Raw genomic sequence first — 17,459 nt, 5'->3', positions numbered from 1 at the left:
CTCTCTTTTCCTCTCTCCTTCTTTTCTTCTCTCCCTATCTCCCCCTTTCCCTCTCTTCCTCTCCCTCACCCTCTCCTTCCGGTCCCTCTCTCCCCTTCTCCCTATCTCTTTCCATTTCTCCCTCTTTCTCTATCTCCTTCACTCCCTCTCCCTATCCGCCTCTCCTCTCCCCTTCTCCCCTCTCTCTCCCTCTTTTTCTCTCCCCCTCTCCTGCATTTCTCTCTTTCCCTCACTCCCTCTTCCTCTCTCCTCCTCTTCTTCTCTGTCCCTCTCTCCCTTTTGCTCCATCTGCCCCTTCTCTCCCCTCTCCTTCCTCTCTCTCTTCTTCTCTCTCTCTCTGTCTCTCTCTCTCTCCCCTCTGCTTTCCTTCTCCTTCTCCCTCCCCCTCTCTTCTCTCCTCTTTCCCCGTCCCTCTCCCCTCTCTCCTTCTCCCCCTTTCTCTCCCTCTCCTCTTCCTCTCTCCCTCTCTCCTTTCTCTCTTTCTTTCTTCCTCTCTCCTTCCTATCGCTCTCTCCTTTCCTCTCCTCTTTCTCCCTTTCTCCCTGTCCTTCCTCCCTCTCTCTCCCTCTTCTTCTCTCCCCCCCTCTCTCTTTACCTCCCCTCTCCCTCCCTCTCTCCCTTTTGCTCCCTCACCCCCTTAGTTCCCTCTCTCCCCCTCTTCTTCCTCTCTCTCTTTCCCTCTCTCCCCCTCTCCTTCATCTCTCTTTCGCTCACTCCCTCTTTCTCTCTCCTCCCCTTTTTTCTGTTTCTCTCTCTTCCTCCTCTTCTTCTCTCTCCCTCTCTCCCTTTTGCTCCATCTCCCTCTTCTCTCCCCTCTCCTTCCTCCCTCTCTCTGTCTCTTTCCCTCTTCCTCCTCCCCTCTCCTTCATCTCTCTCTTTGCTTCACTCCCTCTTTCTCTCTCCTCCCCTCTCTTCTTCTCTGTCCCTCTCTCCCTTTTGCTCCATCTCCCTCTTCTCTCCCCGTCTCCTTCCTCTCTCTCTTCTTCTCTCTCTCTCTCTCTCTCTCCCCCTCTGCTTCCTTGCTCCTTCTCCCTCCCTCCCTCTTCTCCCCCTTTCCCCGTCCCCCCCATCCCTCTCTCCCCCTCTCTCCCCCCTTTCTCCCCCTCTTCTCTCCCTCTCTCCCTCTCTCCCTCTCTCCCTTCTCTCCTTTCTCTCTCTTTCTTTCTTCCTCTCTCCTTCCTATCGCTCTCTCCTTCCTCTCCCTCTCTCCCTTTTCGCTCCATCCTTCCTCCCTCTCTCTTCCTCCTCTTCTTCTCTCTCCCTCTCTCCTTTTTGCTCCATCTCCCTCTTCTCTCCCCCTCTCCTTCCTCTCTCTCTTCTTCTCTCACTCCCTCTCCCCCTCTCCTCCTCTTCCCCTCTCCCTTCGCCCTCTTCTTTCTCTCTCCGTCTCTCCATCTTCATCTCTCCCTCTCCCTCCTCTCTTTCCCCTCTCTCCCGCTTTTTCTCTCTCCCCCTCTGCTTCCTTGTTCCTTCTCCCTCTCTCCCCCTCTCCCTCCCTCCATCCCCCTCTCCCTCTCTGTCCGTTTGTTCAGGAGCGTTGTGTGTGCGTCTGGATCGATGCCTGTGCCGCTCTCGTGTGTTAACGTGGGGAATCGTACAACACAAGCTGAATAAGCATCAGCTCGGCCACACACGAGGAAAAGCCCCTGTGCTCCCGTGGCCCTGATAAAGATTAAACACCGAGCAGAAATCGAGCAAAAAACACCAGCCCGTGACCGGCCCATACCGCTCTCTCTCATTAAAGTTGCATTCTGTAACTTTTCCGGTGGAGCGTCCGCAACCTGTTTATCTCCACGATGTTATTACGCACTTCCGCGCACTTTCCCGTGACTCAGTTGTGGTTGAAGGTCAGGGCTGGACAGCTGCAGTTTTTGTTCTCATCTTTATTTCTTCCAACTGGTCTCATCCGTCCTCTGTGCTGCGCTCTGATATCTGTTTATGAGGTAATAAATACTCAGGTAACACTTTATAATAACTACACCTTTTTAGCCTTAATAAAGCATGAACAAAGACTTAATTAATAATGATTCACGCTTAGTAACTACTTAATTAGTACCTGAATTAGCACTTAACTTGCACTTAATTCGCCTGTGCTGTAAATAGTTATTTCTTACTTAATTACTCATGAATTAAGCATTTGTGTGTGCATTTGTAAATGTATATTTAAGTACAAATTTGAGCATTTATTAATGATTAGTAAGCCATAAGAGAATGATTTACTAGTAATGCATTATTGTTTCTCTGGAATTTGACCAACCTTAACAAATGCTTAATAAAACATAATTAGTCTTCACTTTAGAAAAGCTCTCAGAAAAACTTAACTAACAGATAACAGCTGCCTGAATTATCATTGCATTGCATTATTAGTAAATCATTCTCTCATAGCTTACTAATCATTAATAAATGCTCAAATGTGAACTTAAATATACATTTGTAAACATGCAAATGGTTAGTTCATGAGTAATTAAGAAGTATTGAGTTACTATTTACAGCACAGGAGAATTAAGTGCAAGTTAAATGCTAATTCAGGTAGTAATTAAGTAGTTACTAACCGTGAATCATTATTAATTAAGTCTTTGTTCATGCTTTATTAAGGCTAAATAAGGTGTAGTTATTATAAAGTGTTACCAATACTCAAAACGCATTCTGGATTCCAACGTCTCTGTGTATAATAGGCAGTGTTGGGAGTAACGTGTTATAAAAGTCAAGAATTACTGTAATGCGTTGCTTTTTGCTGTAAGGCAGTAATGTTCGGCATTACAGAATACAAATTGTAATGTTTTACTCGGTACAAATGTCAGTAACGTGTCTTACAATGCATTTTTAACCTGGATTGAAGTGGTGGGTTTTTCGTTTTTCTTCATGCAAATTCGCTCAAATCATCGCGATACCTAGTTCTAGTCCAAGATTAGTCCTGGTTTGGTGCTAGTTTAGTCCTAGTTTAGTCCTGGTTTAGACCTGGTTTAGTCTTCAGTTCAGTCCTGGTTTAGTCCTAGTTTAGATTTAGATTAAGGTTTAATGCCATACTGTGGAACATTCTAGAAAGCAATATCATCTCCATGGAGACAAACAGGTTACAGACTGGTGCACCTTTACACTTAATACAACATAGTGCCCCCATCACCGTGTCACTGAACCAGGCAGGCGATTATAAAACAGCCTTGAGTCGTTGCCATGTTTGACATTCCACTGTCATAAAGGGAATTCTTCATTTACTCTCAAGGATTAAAGATTCACTATGTCATTTTTTATTATTTTTTTTGGTTGGGGGTCTGACCTGCTTTTCAACATGGAGATAAAATTGCATGTCCTGGAATGTTCCACAGTACGACTGACATACTTTTTTATTTTTTTTATATATATTGTGTTATTCAATTACACAAGATTGTATTAAAACTAGTATTTAAAATGAATCACTAATTTTACCAGATGTTTGGGATTTTTTTGTCCTAACAACCTGAAAATCAGCACTGCACACACCCGTCCCGTTAGGAAGACACCCTCTGAATTTGAGATCGGTCGGATGAGCGGTTTGAGAGTTATGGGTGGAACAGACAAACAGACACAGTCGGACGTTTCTTGAATTTATAGATGGATGACATTTAAAACCTGCAGACTGTGAGTGGGATCGCCTCTCCACAGATCTGGCCCGTGACATGGCTTTACCTGCTTGTCTTAATGAAGATAATATGCAAGTTTAAATATATACGTTTTGGAAGATTGTATTCAAAGCTATAACGTTATGAGACAAGCAGAACCAGATTACACAGTGTATCTTTAGTATGATTTTCTGTTTTCACTCGGAAATGAAAACTCTGACCTGTGAGTTTCCTTGGACCATGGAGTCGGCTCATGCTCCTCTGCACATAAACCAGCTCTGTCCTGGGCATTAGCCACGTTAGCACTGAGCTAATGAGATAACAGCAGCTTTTGTTGCAGCAGCAGCACAGACCTGCAACGAAACAGACCTGCAGCAACACAGACCTGCAGCAGCACAGACCAGCAGCAACACAGACCTGCAGCAGAACAGACCTGCAGCAACATAGACCTGCAGAAACAGACCTGCAGCAGCACAGACCAGCAGCCGCACAGACCTGCAGCAACATAGACCCGCAGCAGCACAGACCTGCAGCAGAACAGACCTGAAGCCACACAGACCTGCAGCAACATAGACCCACAGCAGCACAGACCAGCAGCACACAGACCTGCAGCAACAGACAGCAGCACAGACCTGCAGCAGACAGACACAGACCCAGCACAGACCTGCAGCAACACAGACCACAGCAACACAGACCAGCAGCAACACAGACCTGCAGCAACACAGACCAGCAGCAACACAGACCAGCAGCAGCACAGACCTGCAGCAGCACAGACCTGCAGCAACATAGACCCGCAGCAGCACAGACCCGCAGCAGCACAGACCTGCAACCACACAGACCTGCAGCAGAACAGACCTGCAGCAGCACAGACCTGCAACCACACAGACCTGCAGCAGAACAGACCTGCAGCAGCACAGACCTGCAATAAAACAGACCTGCAGCAGCACAGACCTGCAGCAACATAGACCTACAACACAGACCTACAACACAGACCTACAGCGGCGCAGACCTGCAGCAGCACAGACCTGCAGCAGAACAGACCTGCAGCAACACAGACCAGCAGCAACACAGACCTGCAGCGAAACGGACCTGCAGCAACATAGACCCGCAGCAGCACAGACCTGCAGCAACACAGACCTGCAGCAACACAGACCTGCAATTAAACAGACCTGCAGCAGCACAGACCTGCAGCAACACAGACCTGCAGCAACACAGACCTGCAACGAAACAGACCTGCAGCAGCACAGACCTGCAGCAACACAGACCAGCAGCAGCACAGACCTGCAGCAACACAGACCAGCAGCAGCACAGACCTGAAGCCGCACAGACCTGCAGCAACATAGACCCGCAGCGGCACAGACCTGCAACTGCACAGACCAGCAGCAGCACAGACCTGCAGCAACACAGACCCGCAGCAGCACAGACCAGCAGCAGCACAGACTTGCAGCAACACAGATCCGCAGCAGCACAGACCTGCAATAAAACAGACCTGCAATAAAACAAACCTGCAGCAGCACAGACCTGTAGCAGCACAGACCTGCAGCAACATAGACCTACAACACAGACCTACAACACAGACCTACAGCGGCGCAGACCTGCAGCCGCACACACCCACAGTAGCACAGACCCGCAGCAGCACAGACCTGCAGCAGAACAGACCTGCAGCCGCACAGACCTGCAGCAGAACAGACCTACAGCGGCGCAGACCTGCAGCCGCACACACCCACAGTAGCACAGACCCGTAGCCGCACAGACCTGCAGCACAGACCTGCAACGAAACAGACCTGCAGCAGCACAGACCTGCAACGAAACAGACCTGCAGCCGCACAGACCTGCAGCAGAACAGACCTGCAGCCGCACAGACCTGCAACGAAACAGACCTGCAGCCGCACAGACCTGCAGCAGAACAGACCTGCAGCCGCACAGACCTGCAGCAGAAATACCACAGGCCTGAGGGGAGACGCTCCACAGCTTTGCCCCAGGACACTGCACCAGACCATTGTTTAACCACCGCAGAGTTCTGTATCCACGGTTTATGCAGCGAGAGACACAGGGGCTGTCAGAGGCACTAACAGAGAAAGATAACTCTGCTTTAAAGGTGCACTGTGTAACTTTTCTGATTTTTCTTAGATTTTGTCAGACTTACTACTGCAAATAGAGCCCACCGGAAGTCGTCATCACATGTTTCCAAATGTCTCCCTAGATTTTGTCAGATTTACTAATAGAGAAAGATAACTCTGCTTTAAAGGTGCACTGTGCAACTTTTCTGGTCGGGAGTCCAGGGACGACTTGTGTGTACGGCATATTCCACAGTACAGCATTAAATATATCTATCCGGCATGTTAATTATGGGCTTTTTTAATTGCTCAAAAGTACGATGAATAACACAGATATGGACATGTTATTCAAGAGATTTTAAGAGAAGGCTTGCCTCTCCAAAGATCTGACCAGTACCACAGCTGGCACCATCTGCTAAAGTTAAAACTAGACATGAGCAATAACATCTCCAAGGAGACAAGCAGATGACAGACTCTCAAGAAACATTGCATTTTTATTTTTTTTATTTTGAAGACCAAAATAAATACAGTATTCGCAAGATGCTGTATGCAAAAACATACATACATTGCCTATTCTTTCCAAAATAAATACGTAACTTGGTGATATTTGTCTTGAAGTTGTGAGCGACATCGTTATAAAGATTGATTTTCTGTAGTTTTCATTCCCTTGGGTCCTGAACAGGTTTTGGTGAGGAGTGTGCTCAGTGGGAGGCCCTGCAGGCAGATGGAGAGTCTGTGGAGGAGATGAAGACTGACACTCTCCAATTAAGATTCTGTGGAGGTTTTACACATGTTCAAATGTGGGATTTGAAAACTTTTTTTTTTACCATCACAAATGACAAAGCTAATCCAGGACTAAACCAGGACTAAAGCAGGTCTAATCCAGGACTAAACCAGGACTGAATCCAGACTAAATCTGGACTAAATCCGGACTAAATCTGGACTAAATCTGGACTAAATGTGGGATTTGAAAACTTTTTTACCATCACAAATGACAAATTTAAACCAGGACTAATCCAGGACTAAACCAGGACTAAACCAGGACTAAACCATGACTAAACCGGGACTAAACCGGGACTAAACCGGGAGTAAACCAGGACTACCACAGGACTAAAGCAGATCTAATCCAGGACTAAACCAGGACTAAACCAGGACTAAAGCAGGTCTAATCCAGGACTAAACCAGGACTAAACCAGGACTAAAGCAGGTCTAATCCAGGACTAAACCAGGACTAAACCAGGACTAAAGCAGGTCTAATCCAGGACTAAACCAGGACTGAATCCGGACTAAATCTGGACTGAAATGTGGGATTTGAAAACTTTTTTTACCATCAAGAATGACAAACCTAAAGCAGGTATAACCCAGGACTAAACCAGGACTGAATCCGGACTAAATCTGGACTAAATCCAGACTAAATCTGGACTAAATCTGGACTGAAATGTGGGATTTGAAAAAATTTTTACCATCACAAATGACTAATTTAAACCAGGGCTAATCCAGGACTATACCAGGACTAAACCAGGACTAAACCAGGACTACCACAGGACTAAAGCAGGTCTAATCCAGGACTAAACCAGGACTAAAGCAGGTCTAATCCAGGACTAAACCAGGACTAAAGCAGGTCTAATCCAGGACTAAACCAGGACTAAAGCAGGTCTAATCCAGGACTAAACCAGGACTGAATCCGGACTAAATCTGGACTGAAATGTGGGATTTGAAAACTTTTTTTACCATCAAGAATGACAAACCTAAAGCAGGTATAACCCAGGACTAAACCAGGACTAAATCAAGACTAAAGCAGGTCTAATCCAGGTTTAAATCTGATCTAACCCTGGACTAAACAAGGACTAAAGTAGGTCTAATACAGGACTAAACCAGGACTAAATCTGGAATGAAGCAGTCTAACCCAGGACTAAACTAGATCTAAATCAGGACTAAACCAGGGCTAATCCAGGTCTAAACCAGATCTAAACCAAGACTAAGTCAGGTCTAAACCAGGACTAAACCTGATCTACTTGACTTGCAGTCCTCTGTTAGACCTGGGTTGGATTTAATTTAGGGTTTGTTACCGTTTGGTAAAATTTTAATCATGTGAAACTGTGAATGTTCCCTTGGCAACTTTGAATTTGTCTCCTTAATTAGGGTGCCAGCTTTATTTTTAATTAAGAAATGTGTTTTGTGTCATATTTTGAAATCATAATGTTATACTTTTAAATGTAATACAAGTTTATCCACCGTGTTTTCTACCTTTTTAAGCTTTTCTCATAATGTTCAGTCTATTTTATGTACAGTGTATGAACATATGTGGTTGTTTTGTGTTGTTTTTGCAGGTTTCCAGGTTTCCTCGCTCAGATGTGACAGATCCAGACTCGTCCCAGGACAGCGGGTGGGACGCCTGGGGACCCTGGAGCGACTGTTCTCGTACCTGTGGGGGCGGAGCTTCGTACTCTCTGCGCCGGTGCCTGGACTCTGGGTGAGCAAATCCAACATTTTTTTTTTTTTTTTTTGTCAACTGTTTTACATATTTACCACAGGTCTATTTTTCCTTAAACACCAAAATCAATTTCAGTTCAAACTAAATTTGTTTCTGAACTCTTTGAGCTCAGACAAATGGCTGGACTCTTTGTGAAGCTGAGTCTCTGAAGTTTTGGGCTCTGTGGTCGTCTAATCATCTCTGTGCTCTCATTTAAATTGGGAACAAGCTCTGCACAGAGGAAAGTCAGATTTTAAATTCGGTCTACATTTTTGGGGGTAAATATAAGAACAGGCCTGAGCATTTGTTGGGTCTTGACAATTCCCGTGTCAGAGCTGAAGCAAATCTCACTACATGAGATTTTGGGACTTGAAATCGGGCAAACAAGTCAAATTTTTGGGGGATTTTTTTGTTTTTTTGGGCGGGTTATTTTTTATTTGTGGATTTGGAATACAGATTTGTCTAGATTCTTCTGAGAATGGTTGATTTGACAAAAAATAGGCAGATTACAGATTTCCATTCATATTTTACATGTCCATGAGATTGAGAGTTCTCTTTTATCAGAAGCTGGACATACAGAAATGAAATAAGAAAAAGTACAAGGGCTCGTATCAGGGCCCTCGCAACATGAACAGGCAGTTCTATCAAACCAAGTAAAAAAAACAAGACATATTTTACATGTGTTGAGGCTGAGAACTTTTTATTGATATGAAAGTATCCTAAGGACCTCCTGCCAATCCTCAAAGCCGCATCACAATGAAACTGTTAAGAAGCTTAGGACCTGTTTACACTTGTGGGTAAAAATGACAAAATATTTTATCAGAAGTTCCTTTTGTTTAAATGGTGGTGGCGTTTTTGGGGCTTAAAAATGCAAAAATCTGAAACCACCCTCCAGAGTGGAAAAGTTGAATACGCTCCGCTGTAGCGTTTCCGTCTACACTGTCCAAGACGCAAAACTCTGGTCAGATCTGCTCACGTCATTTACGCGTTTACGTCACATACGTCACCGCCGAGCCGCCTGGCACGCATACCCAATCAAATTCCACAGACTTTTGCGTCACCGTATGCACACAGATTTCCTCCTGAAAACGCTCGTCTTAACGTGGAATAAAAATTGAAGACGCGATGCAGCTTTTGTGTCTTCTGTTCAGACCATCATCATATAAACGTAGCCTGAAACCATGTATAAAACTACATTTCTTTTCCACTGGCACTGTTCCATATATGACTAGGCTATATACAGTATGTTTGGGATTGTATATATTACAAAATTGTAGTATTTAAGTAATGATCATTAATATTACAAGTTTTGGAGGCCCCCCAATCCATGTCACAAGGACCCCACTTTGAAAACCAATGCTTTAAATGAGTAGCAACAACTTCCTTTGTCCTTTTAAGTTTTTTTTTTTTTTTTTTTTTTCAATTCTCATCAAAATACATACCAAATAAAACACATTCTATAAGTCACCATGTTGAATAATGTCAGAGGTCTTATGTTGTTTCGTACGTGACTTTTCATGTTAAGGTTGTGATTTATAAAGAGACAACTTGACGTGGAAATGAGAAGTCCGGTCCTAAAACTTTCAGCAATGAGGTAGAAGGTGATCAGCCTGATTCATCAGCCGGTTTCACTTCGTAGAAACCGTCTGACCTTACAGCATTAAGATCCATTTGCTCGACAGTAGGCGGGTACTTTCTTTCATTTAACCAATCACTGCTCTGTTCATTACACAAACTGACTCTTAAGGTCCTTGACAAAAAGCCCAGACACTGACACCACTGTGAAATTTTAAAGAAACATCACCTTTTTAACTTTGAAAATGTTACCAATTTTAATCATTTTTAATTATTTTTAAGTGTCTTACCTGAGATACTAGCCTGATTCATCAGCCGGTTTCACTTCATTTCACTTCGTAGAAACCGTCTGACCTCGCAGTGTTAATATTCATTCACTCGACTGTGGGCTGGTACTTTTTTTATTTACCCAATCGCTGCTCTTTGGTCGTGACGTATGTAATGCGCCGCTAAATGGGATAACTAGTATATTAAGCTTTTCCAAATCTGCTAAGAAGAAGGGCAATAACGTCTTTCCCCTTGATAAAATTCACCAAACATTCCCCTTATTCTGGCTTTAAATCCTCGATCTCAGGAATCGTTGCCAACACAAAATGTATGGTTCTTTGCTGATTGGCTGGTGCTTGAACTCGCACTTCCGGGGTTTTTGCGAAACTGTCTAATGTATTACGATTCCTGACCTAGTCGCTGGAAAGAAATTAAATTGAGCGGAGACACTGGGTGGCACCAGCTTGGCTAGAAAATGATCATTGCTGAGAGAGATGTGGCGTGAGTGAGTTGGAGTTTTGTTCCTACTCACACTTTTAATAAGAATTGTAGGTAAAGTTTTCTAAATGAGGCCCCCGCTCTTTACTCAGCATCCTTTATTTAACCAGGAGAGTAACTCTGAGATTTGGAATCTGTTTTTCAGGTGAGTCATACAGACACTTTCTGACAGCCCCTCTGAAATATACATACAACCTGCGGCCAGAGTCCATAGTTAGCCCAGCGCAGACCCACACTGTCACTCACTGTGGGCTTTAATGAGGAAATCTGACAGAGAGATGCCACTTCCAATTTCACTTTGGTCAAAATACTGTCCAGAAATTTGGAAATGTAATTATAGCTGGAGGAGCTGAAAAGTTTTAGCTCTTAGTTAAAGGTCCTATGTTATGTCATATTCAAACTTCGGTGGTTGGCTCGGTCGTAGGATTTTCTGAATCATACCTTCAACTAATTTATGTGTGAAATGCCTGAAATCTTTTTGACAAGAAATGTGTCTACAGAAAGCCAGCAGAGGGCGCTGAAAGGTGAATTAGTTTGGTTTAAGTGTATTAAGTAAAACTATGATTTATGTTGAGTTGAAATGGTCAAAGAAAAGGATTTGAGCATTTCTGGTGTAGATGGACTTGAAAAACACAGAAGAGCTTCAACTTCAAGACAGTTAACATGGACATAAGAATAAAATAAAGTAAAATTGGTAAGTTAAATAAATGCAATAGAAAAATATGACGAGGCAGCCTTAGCTTCAAAGAATAGGATTTATATTCTAGTTAATTTAGATCTGGTGAGAGATTATATATTTTAATTACATTTTGTGCTGAAGAAAAGACAAGAAATGAAATGGAGCCCATACGAGACTATCCCTTTAAAAAGAGCAATGACTGAAGTCACCAAGTTACATTTCATAACTTTTAACCCCGTATGAGCCTCCCGCAGCAGCAGATCCTCAGCCGCAGATCCACAGGCATTACGTAGGCATGATAACTGAATTCTGGCAAAACACAACTCTCTTCACAAGGATAGAAAGACAGTCTGTTAGACATTATTTACCACATCAGTACCATATTTTTCGGACTATAAGTTGTCATTTTTTTCATGGTTTGGGTGGTCCTGCAAGTTATACTCTGGTGCGACTTATATATCAAAATTTTCACCCTGACAGCCGCGAGAGGCTCTAGACTTGCGTGTCAATATCTGCTGCTTCTATTACTCCTGTACCGCTGTCACTTGGTTCTACTGCGCATGTCTCCTGCATGTGTCCTGCTACAAGTAATGAAATATGCAGCCGAAAACGGTAATCGAGCAGCAGAAAGAAAGTTTGGAGTGAGCGAGAAACTTGTGAGGGACTGACGGAAAGCGGGGATGGAGAACACAGCTTCACGGGAACCAGGAGGATGCACCATGCAACTTTCCTGGAAGTCACTTGGATGGATCGACAAAGCCTGGACTTCAGTGACACCGAAACCATCCTGTCGGGATTCAGAAAGGCTGAAATAATTCTAACTGGAACTGATGCTGAGTCTGACGACAGCTACGGAGCAGAGGAAGCAGCGCTCTGTTTACCTCCAGAGGTCGTGGAGTTGCTCAGAAGTGACACTGAGGATGAAGAATTGAATGGATTTAGTGATTTGGAGTGAGATGGAGAGTTTGGCAAACTGTTCATATGTGACATTAACAGTCTGTTGTTCTCTGTTCTATTGAAATGTCAGTTCCTGGTCTCTGATTTTATAAAACACATTTCCCCCCAAAAATTCGACTTAGAGTCCGGTGTGACTTATATATGTTTTTTTCTTCTTCATTACGCATTTTTTGGCTGGTGCGACTTATACTCCAGAAAGACCTATAGTCCGAAAAACATGGTATTTATCTTTTATTTAACCAGGACAGTGAGAGCGTGAACACATATAGAACATTTTGACCATTCTCAGACATGGTTCAAACCCTAGAAGAACTCAGCAACTGCTTGAAAAACCTTTGCAATTATCTTTGCTATTCATATATTTATTCATAAATTTATGCTGTTATATATTTACTTATGTATGTATGTATGTATTTATTTTTTTACATTCAATCTCGACAGTGCGTGAATGAGAACTTGGATAGTTTTGTGTTTCCCTATATCCACACGTGGCCCTCGAACAGGAAGAAGCTCGAAAAGGTCAAATATAAATACGGTTTTTACTTAATGAACAATTTCTAGTGAACAATTACGCTGATAGCCTCTTTAATACGGAGCTAAATCAAAGCACATCCTCAGCGGGTTTGTTCTACTGAATTCAAGCTTTAATTAATTACAACGAACATGCGATATAGACTTGTCCCTTTAGGAAAGTCATTACCTTCCCTCATTCATTTCCTGGTTTATTTATGCTAATGACTCCCTGCTGTGATAGTGTTTTATCCGCTAAAATAACCCGCGCTAACCTGCATGTATGACGTCTGATGAGCAGGTCAGGAAACGCACGGTCCGAGCTTTGATCATTGAAAATCGTGAACACAAAACATCTGGGAGAGATTGATCGTGTGATTGGTTCAAAGTGAAGTGCGCGCGTCTAGGATCTGACCCGTAGCTCCGTTTTAAAATGTATTCAGACTCCCTCGACAAAAGAAATGATACAGGCAGATCACCGTGTAAAATGCCTATAACGGTCTTGGTATCCTTCAAGTTCAAATAACACGTCTTTCATATTTGCCGTGCTTATAAAAGCCTATTCAGTTTTCAAGGTATTCTTCTTCTGAGTGTCCTTCTTTGCTCTTTTCATATAGTTTATGTGAGATAAAATGAAGTTCATGTGATAATGGATGCGTTTGATTATCCAGACAATAATAATGACATTGAAAGCTAGGCAGTACAGAGGAGAGGGAAAAAAAAGAAAAGAAAAGAAAAAGCTCATTTGGTTGTCAGTCTGCTGTTTTGGTAAAATCTAGTGACGGGCGAATGGAGCCTCGTGAAGCTTTGACACCTCAGTCGCAGTTTTGTCTCAATTGGTTCGACGTGTCTGAGGCCTCGGAGAAACACTGACCTCTAGTGGACAAATTTAACCATTGGCGCGCAGGTGTCTCAGCATCGATGAAGTATTGTTAGTGTAAGACAATACTTGTGTGCAGAGCGACACCGTACCTAACAACAACAATAATAATGATGATTTAAAATAATATGTAAAGAGCAACATAAATAGCAGCTGTAAATAAGAAAACAGGTGACCTTGTTAGGTGCAATTAGATCAAAGTGATCCCAAACCATAGATCGCTTTTTTCCACTTGTAGATGCCATGGAAAATGAAACAAATGCCAAAAGTCGCCAAAATCACCACTAACGTCACACAAAACATCTCACTACCCAACATTTTTAAGAAATATTGGTGCGTCTTTTATACTGTAGCAGTTTTGCACTTGTCAAACCACGGAAGTGCGCTGAACACTCTGAAGCAATTGCAGAGTGGAACATTCGCTGAGCCAATGAAACGCTTCGATACACTGAAGAGATTGACACGCAGAGCGAAGCAGTAGGGGGAGGGACCGACACTTCCACACTTTGGTCACGTGAGCGGCTGCTGCGAGACGAGCTCCGAGGCAGTGCTTCGGAGCAATTTGTTTCAGAAAGAACAAGACGTGCTTCGGAAATCCGTCTCATTTGCCCATCACTAGTAAAATCGTCATGTTATGGACACATATACACACAATGAACACACTTAAGTTCATTGTGCTTTGAGAACCTTGAAGGTAGAAAAGCGCTGTATAAAAAAGTGACCATTTATCGCTGTAATAATGTAGATTACACAACTTTTGTTTACAGTTACAGCAATAATCATAATTGAAGTTTGTTTCATTACACAACCCTAAGAGAGAAGTAATTTTGCCCTATTTGCAGTGGATTTCAAAAGCACAGATCAAATTACTACCTCTGAAACATTTTTTTTTTTTTTACTATGGATGACACCTGGAGCCTCATTTATGAAACTTTAAGTAGAATTGGCAAAAGGAGAAATTTAATTTATCAGCTGGGTAAAAGTTTATTTGGTTTATTAAAAAGTTTATTACGTTTACGTCAGAACGCTAGTGGACACTTCCTTATATCTGTCTGAAGGGAAGAGCAAAGAAAACAATAAGGATAACCAGGTGTGAAAGCAAAACTTATGGCCCTGAATGATTCTGCTAATAAGACCCCACATTCAGTGCAAGTTCAATAGGCCTAACTAACTAACAGAAACTGTAAACAAGTAGGTGTGTTAGTTTCGGAGTAGTTTCAGTGTAGTTAGCTCCTCTCTGCAGACAGATATTAAGTATCCACCAGTGTTTTGACCAGAACTGAAGAAAAAGCTTGAATGAGCTGTGAAATGTATTCAACCAAATAATCTTTTGACCAGTTGACAAATTGAATTTCTCCTTTTGCCATGGATTCTACCTGGACGACTGAGCGATTTTACTTGCATCTTTACGTAGAATTCTTCTTAAAAGCGTATGGAAGAACAAAACAAACACTTCCACAAACTTACTTTTACAAATTTACCACAAATACTCATACGTTTTTTGTATGTATGCACAATTTATTAACAAGAACCCTGCACAGAAGAGGGATTGCAGTGACAATGACCATGTTTTGTCATTACACCAGCCTTTGACTACAGTTATGTCTGACTATTGTGACCTGGTGGATTATAGTTTTATTCACAACAAACACTGAAGTTTAGTCTGCGAAGTTGTGAAAGCAGACAAAACCTACGACCAAACATGACCAAGGAAAGATAAACAATTGTTAGACTCCAATAAAATCATGTTTTTTCATTATGGATGTTTTTTATTGCACTGAAGAAAAGAAAAAAAACAAACAAACATGAGTAAGCTTACTGTGAGTGAGCTTGCGTCTTTATAAACCTGACTCTTACTTGGCCTTGAGGAGGGTTGGTGTTCATGAAAAAGTTGTTCCTCTGGCTATAATGTTCACGTATTGTATTTTCACGGAGAATGTTCTGAATTATGAGTTTAACTTTGTCTCAGTGTAATCATGTAGTTGACTTCCCACCTCCAGAAAGTCTCATAACCATCACCTCAGCACATTTTATGACTTTAATCTGTTTTTATTGTATTTTTATCAGTGCATTTTGTTGGTTCAGTGCAATACAACTTTAAGAATGTATTTTGGATAGTTAGCTTTGCCATTTATTTCTGTTAAACTCTCCAGACCGGCTTTCTTCCTTGTTCTGATCCCTGTTAAAGTCCACTCCAGACGAGCCTCTGCTCCACTGTTGGTTTTGGACGAGCTACGGCCCGCTGCTGTGCCACTGCCTATTATAGCGCCAGTCTGCTCCATCCGTCCAACTATTCTGCCCTTATAAGAACGCAGGAAGTCTGTGTCTGTCACTAAAAGAAGCACAGTGAGAAAAACACGAGCGGTTTTATAAGGCTTATTAAGTGCGGCGATGTTGTGACCACATTCATCAACACTTTTTAATACAACATTAACCACAACTGTGAGGTGTTTTTGTCCTGTATGACACCTTTCTCAGGACAGTTTTAACAGTTTAAAGGTTTGGCAGACCATCTTTATTAAGTTTCAAAATGTGTAATATATCTAGAGTCATTTGCTTTGAATAACTGCTTGTCTCAGTTGAGATGCTTTACCTGCATGCTCAACATTATGGCGTTAAACTTATCAAAGGCTATGTTCAGATTGCAGCCTGAAGTGACCCAAATCCGATTTATTCGCCCCTATGCGACCTGTATCTGATCTTTTAATGACAGTCTGAATGACACAGATCCGATTTTTTGACATGCAACGCAGACCACTTGGATATGTGCTTCTAAAACCGATACGTATCTGATCTTTTGACATGCGACTTCAGTCTGAACGGTCAGGTCACATTCATCCCACCTACACGTCAGGCTCAGAGTCTAGTCAATGGAAGGAAAGCAAGGTTAGTGAGTTCATTAATATTTGGGGGGATCACTGTATACAGGCCAAATTGAAGGGGTCTTATCTGAACCGGACGAGCCAAATACAAGGAAGCTAAAGACTCAAACAAATGAAGCGGCCGTGGATGTGTAACCTGTCCATTTTACGAAGAACTGGACCATATTTTGGGAGACAAGCCTTGAGTTTAGGCAACTTCTGTAAACACTTAGCACACCCGCTACCTGTGACGTCCTCGTGTCCTCCAATGCGCATGCGGGACATTTTTGGGGCATTTAAAATTCACACTGGAGATCATATACAAGTCACATTTAATTGGAAATGTGAACGACCTTGTAGCATCCAGTCAAATTGAGAAGCCCAGAACTGATGATTAAATTACTTTTAATCTTTTCCTTGCCGGGTCATAGAACCAGCGTAAGAGCTAGACAAGAAGAAAATAATAGAAATTATCATATGATCACCGTATCACCGCTCATTTACAGAGTTTAACATTAATTTAATACAAATAACAAGAAACTTAAATATACAGTCACAAATAAAACAAACCTTGTTCCTCTGTCGAGTGTTGCTATCTTTAGGGTTTTTACATAACTTTTCACCATTAACGTTGCTGTGTTTACTTTGCGTCTCTTCTTTATACTAAAGTAACGTTTTTACCATAACTTCTGCTCGCCAAAATAAAAGCATATGTAGCACTTATACAATGCCACAATAGGAGGTATAGTGGTAGTAGTAATAATAACAACAATAGTAATAGTAAATGGCTAGATCAGAAGACAGGGTTCGGCTCGGAGGGAAGGAAGGTGTTTAATAAGACACTTACACAAGATTGTAGTGCTTAGTTGTGGTGTTATTATTTACAGTGTACCAACAGACAGTATTTACAATATTTACAGATGTGCACATTCTTGTGATTAAGTTCAGAGTCTATGAGGGATTCAATGCATCATAGTCCTTAGTCTGAGTGCTAATGAGCAGTAACAAAAGTTAATATAATCCACACGGAGGTCATGTGAAAGGCAAAAAAAAAAAGAGAGAGTTCCGGAGAAGGTTATGGTAAGGTGGGTGATTTCTAGCAG

General features: G+C 42.4%; 1 protein-coding gene across 1 annotated transcript in view; it reads left to right on the top strand.

Annotated features, from left to right (window-relative positions):
• Positions 1 to 17,459, top strand: part of adamtsl3 (ADAMTS-like 3) — a 503,662-nt gene that overhangs the window by 300,532 nt on the left and 185,671 nt on the right. Inside the window, exon 4 of the mRNA XM_055154339.1 lies at positions 7,987 to 8,129. Within this exon, the coding sequence (XP_055010314.1) occupies positions 7,987 to 8,129 (143 nt within the window). The remainder of the gene's footprint in view (positions 1 to 7,986; positions 8,130 to 17,459) is intronic.

This window comes from Boleophthalmus pectinirostris, unplaced genomic scaffold (genome assembly GCF_026225935.1).
Source record: "Boleophthalmus pectinirostris isolate CB_2022bp ecotype Guang Dong unplaced genomic scaffold, ASM2622593v1 HiC_scaffold_19, whole genome shotgun sequence".
NCBI classification, from domain to species: domain Eukaryota; kingdom Metazoa; phylum Chordata; class Actinopteri; order Gobiiformes; family Gobiidae; genus Boleophthalmus; species Boleophthalmus pectinirostris.
The sequence above is the reverse complement of the archived record's forward strand: the minus strand, read 5'-3'. Positions and strand labels throughout refer to the sequence as shown.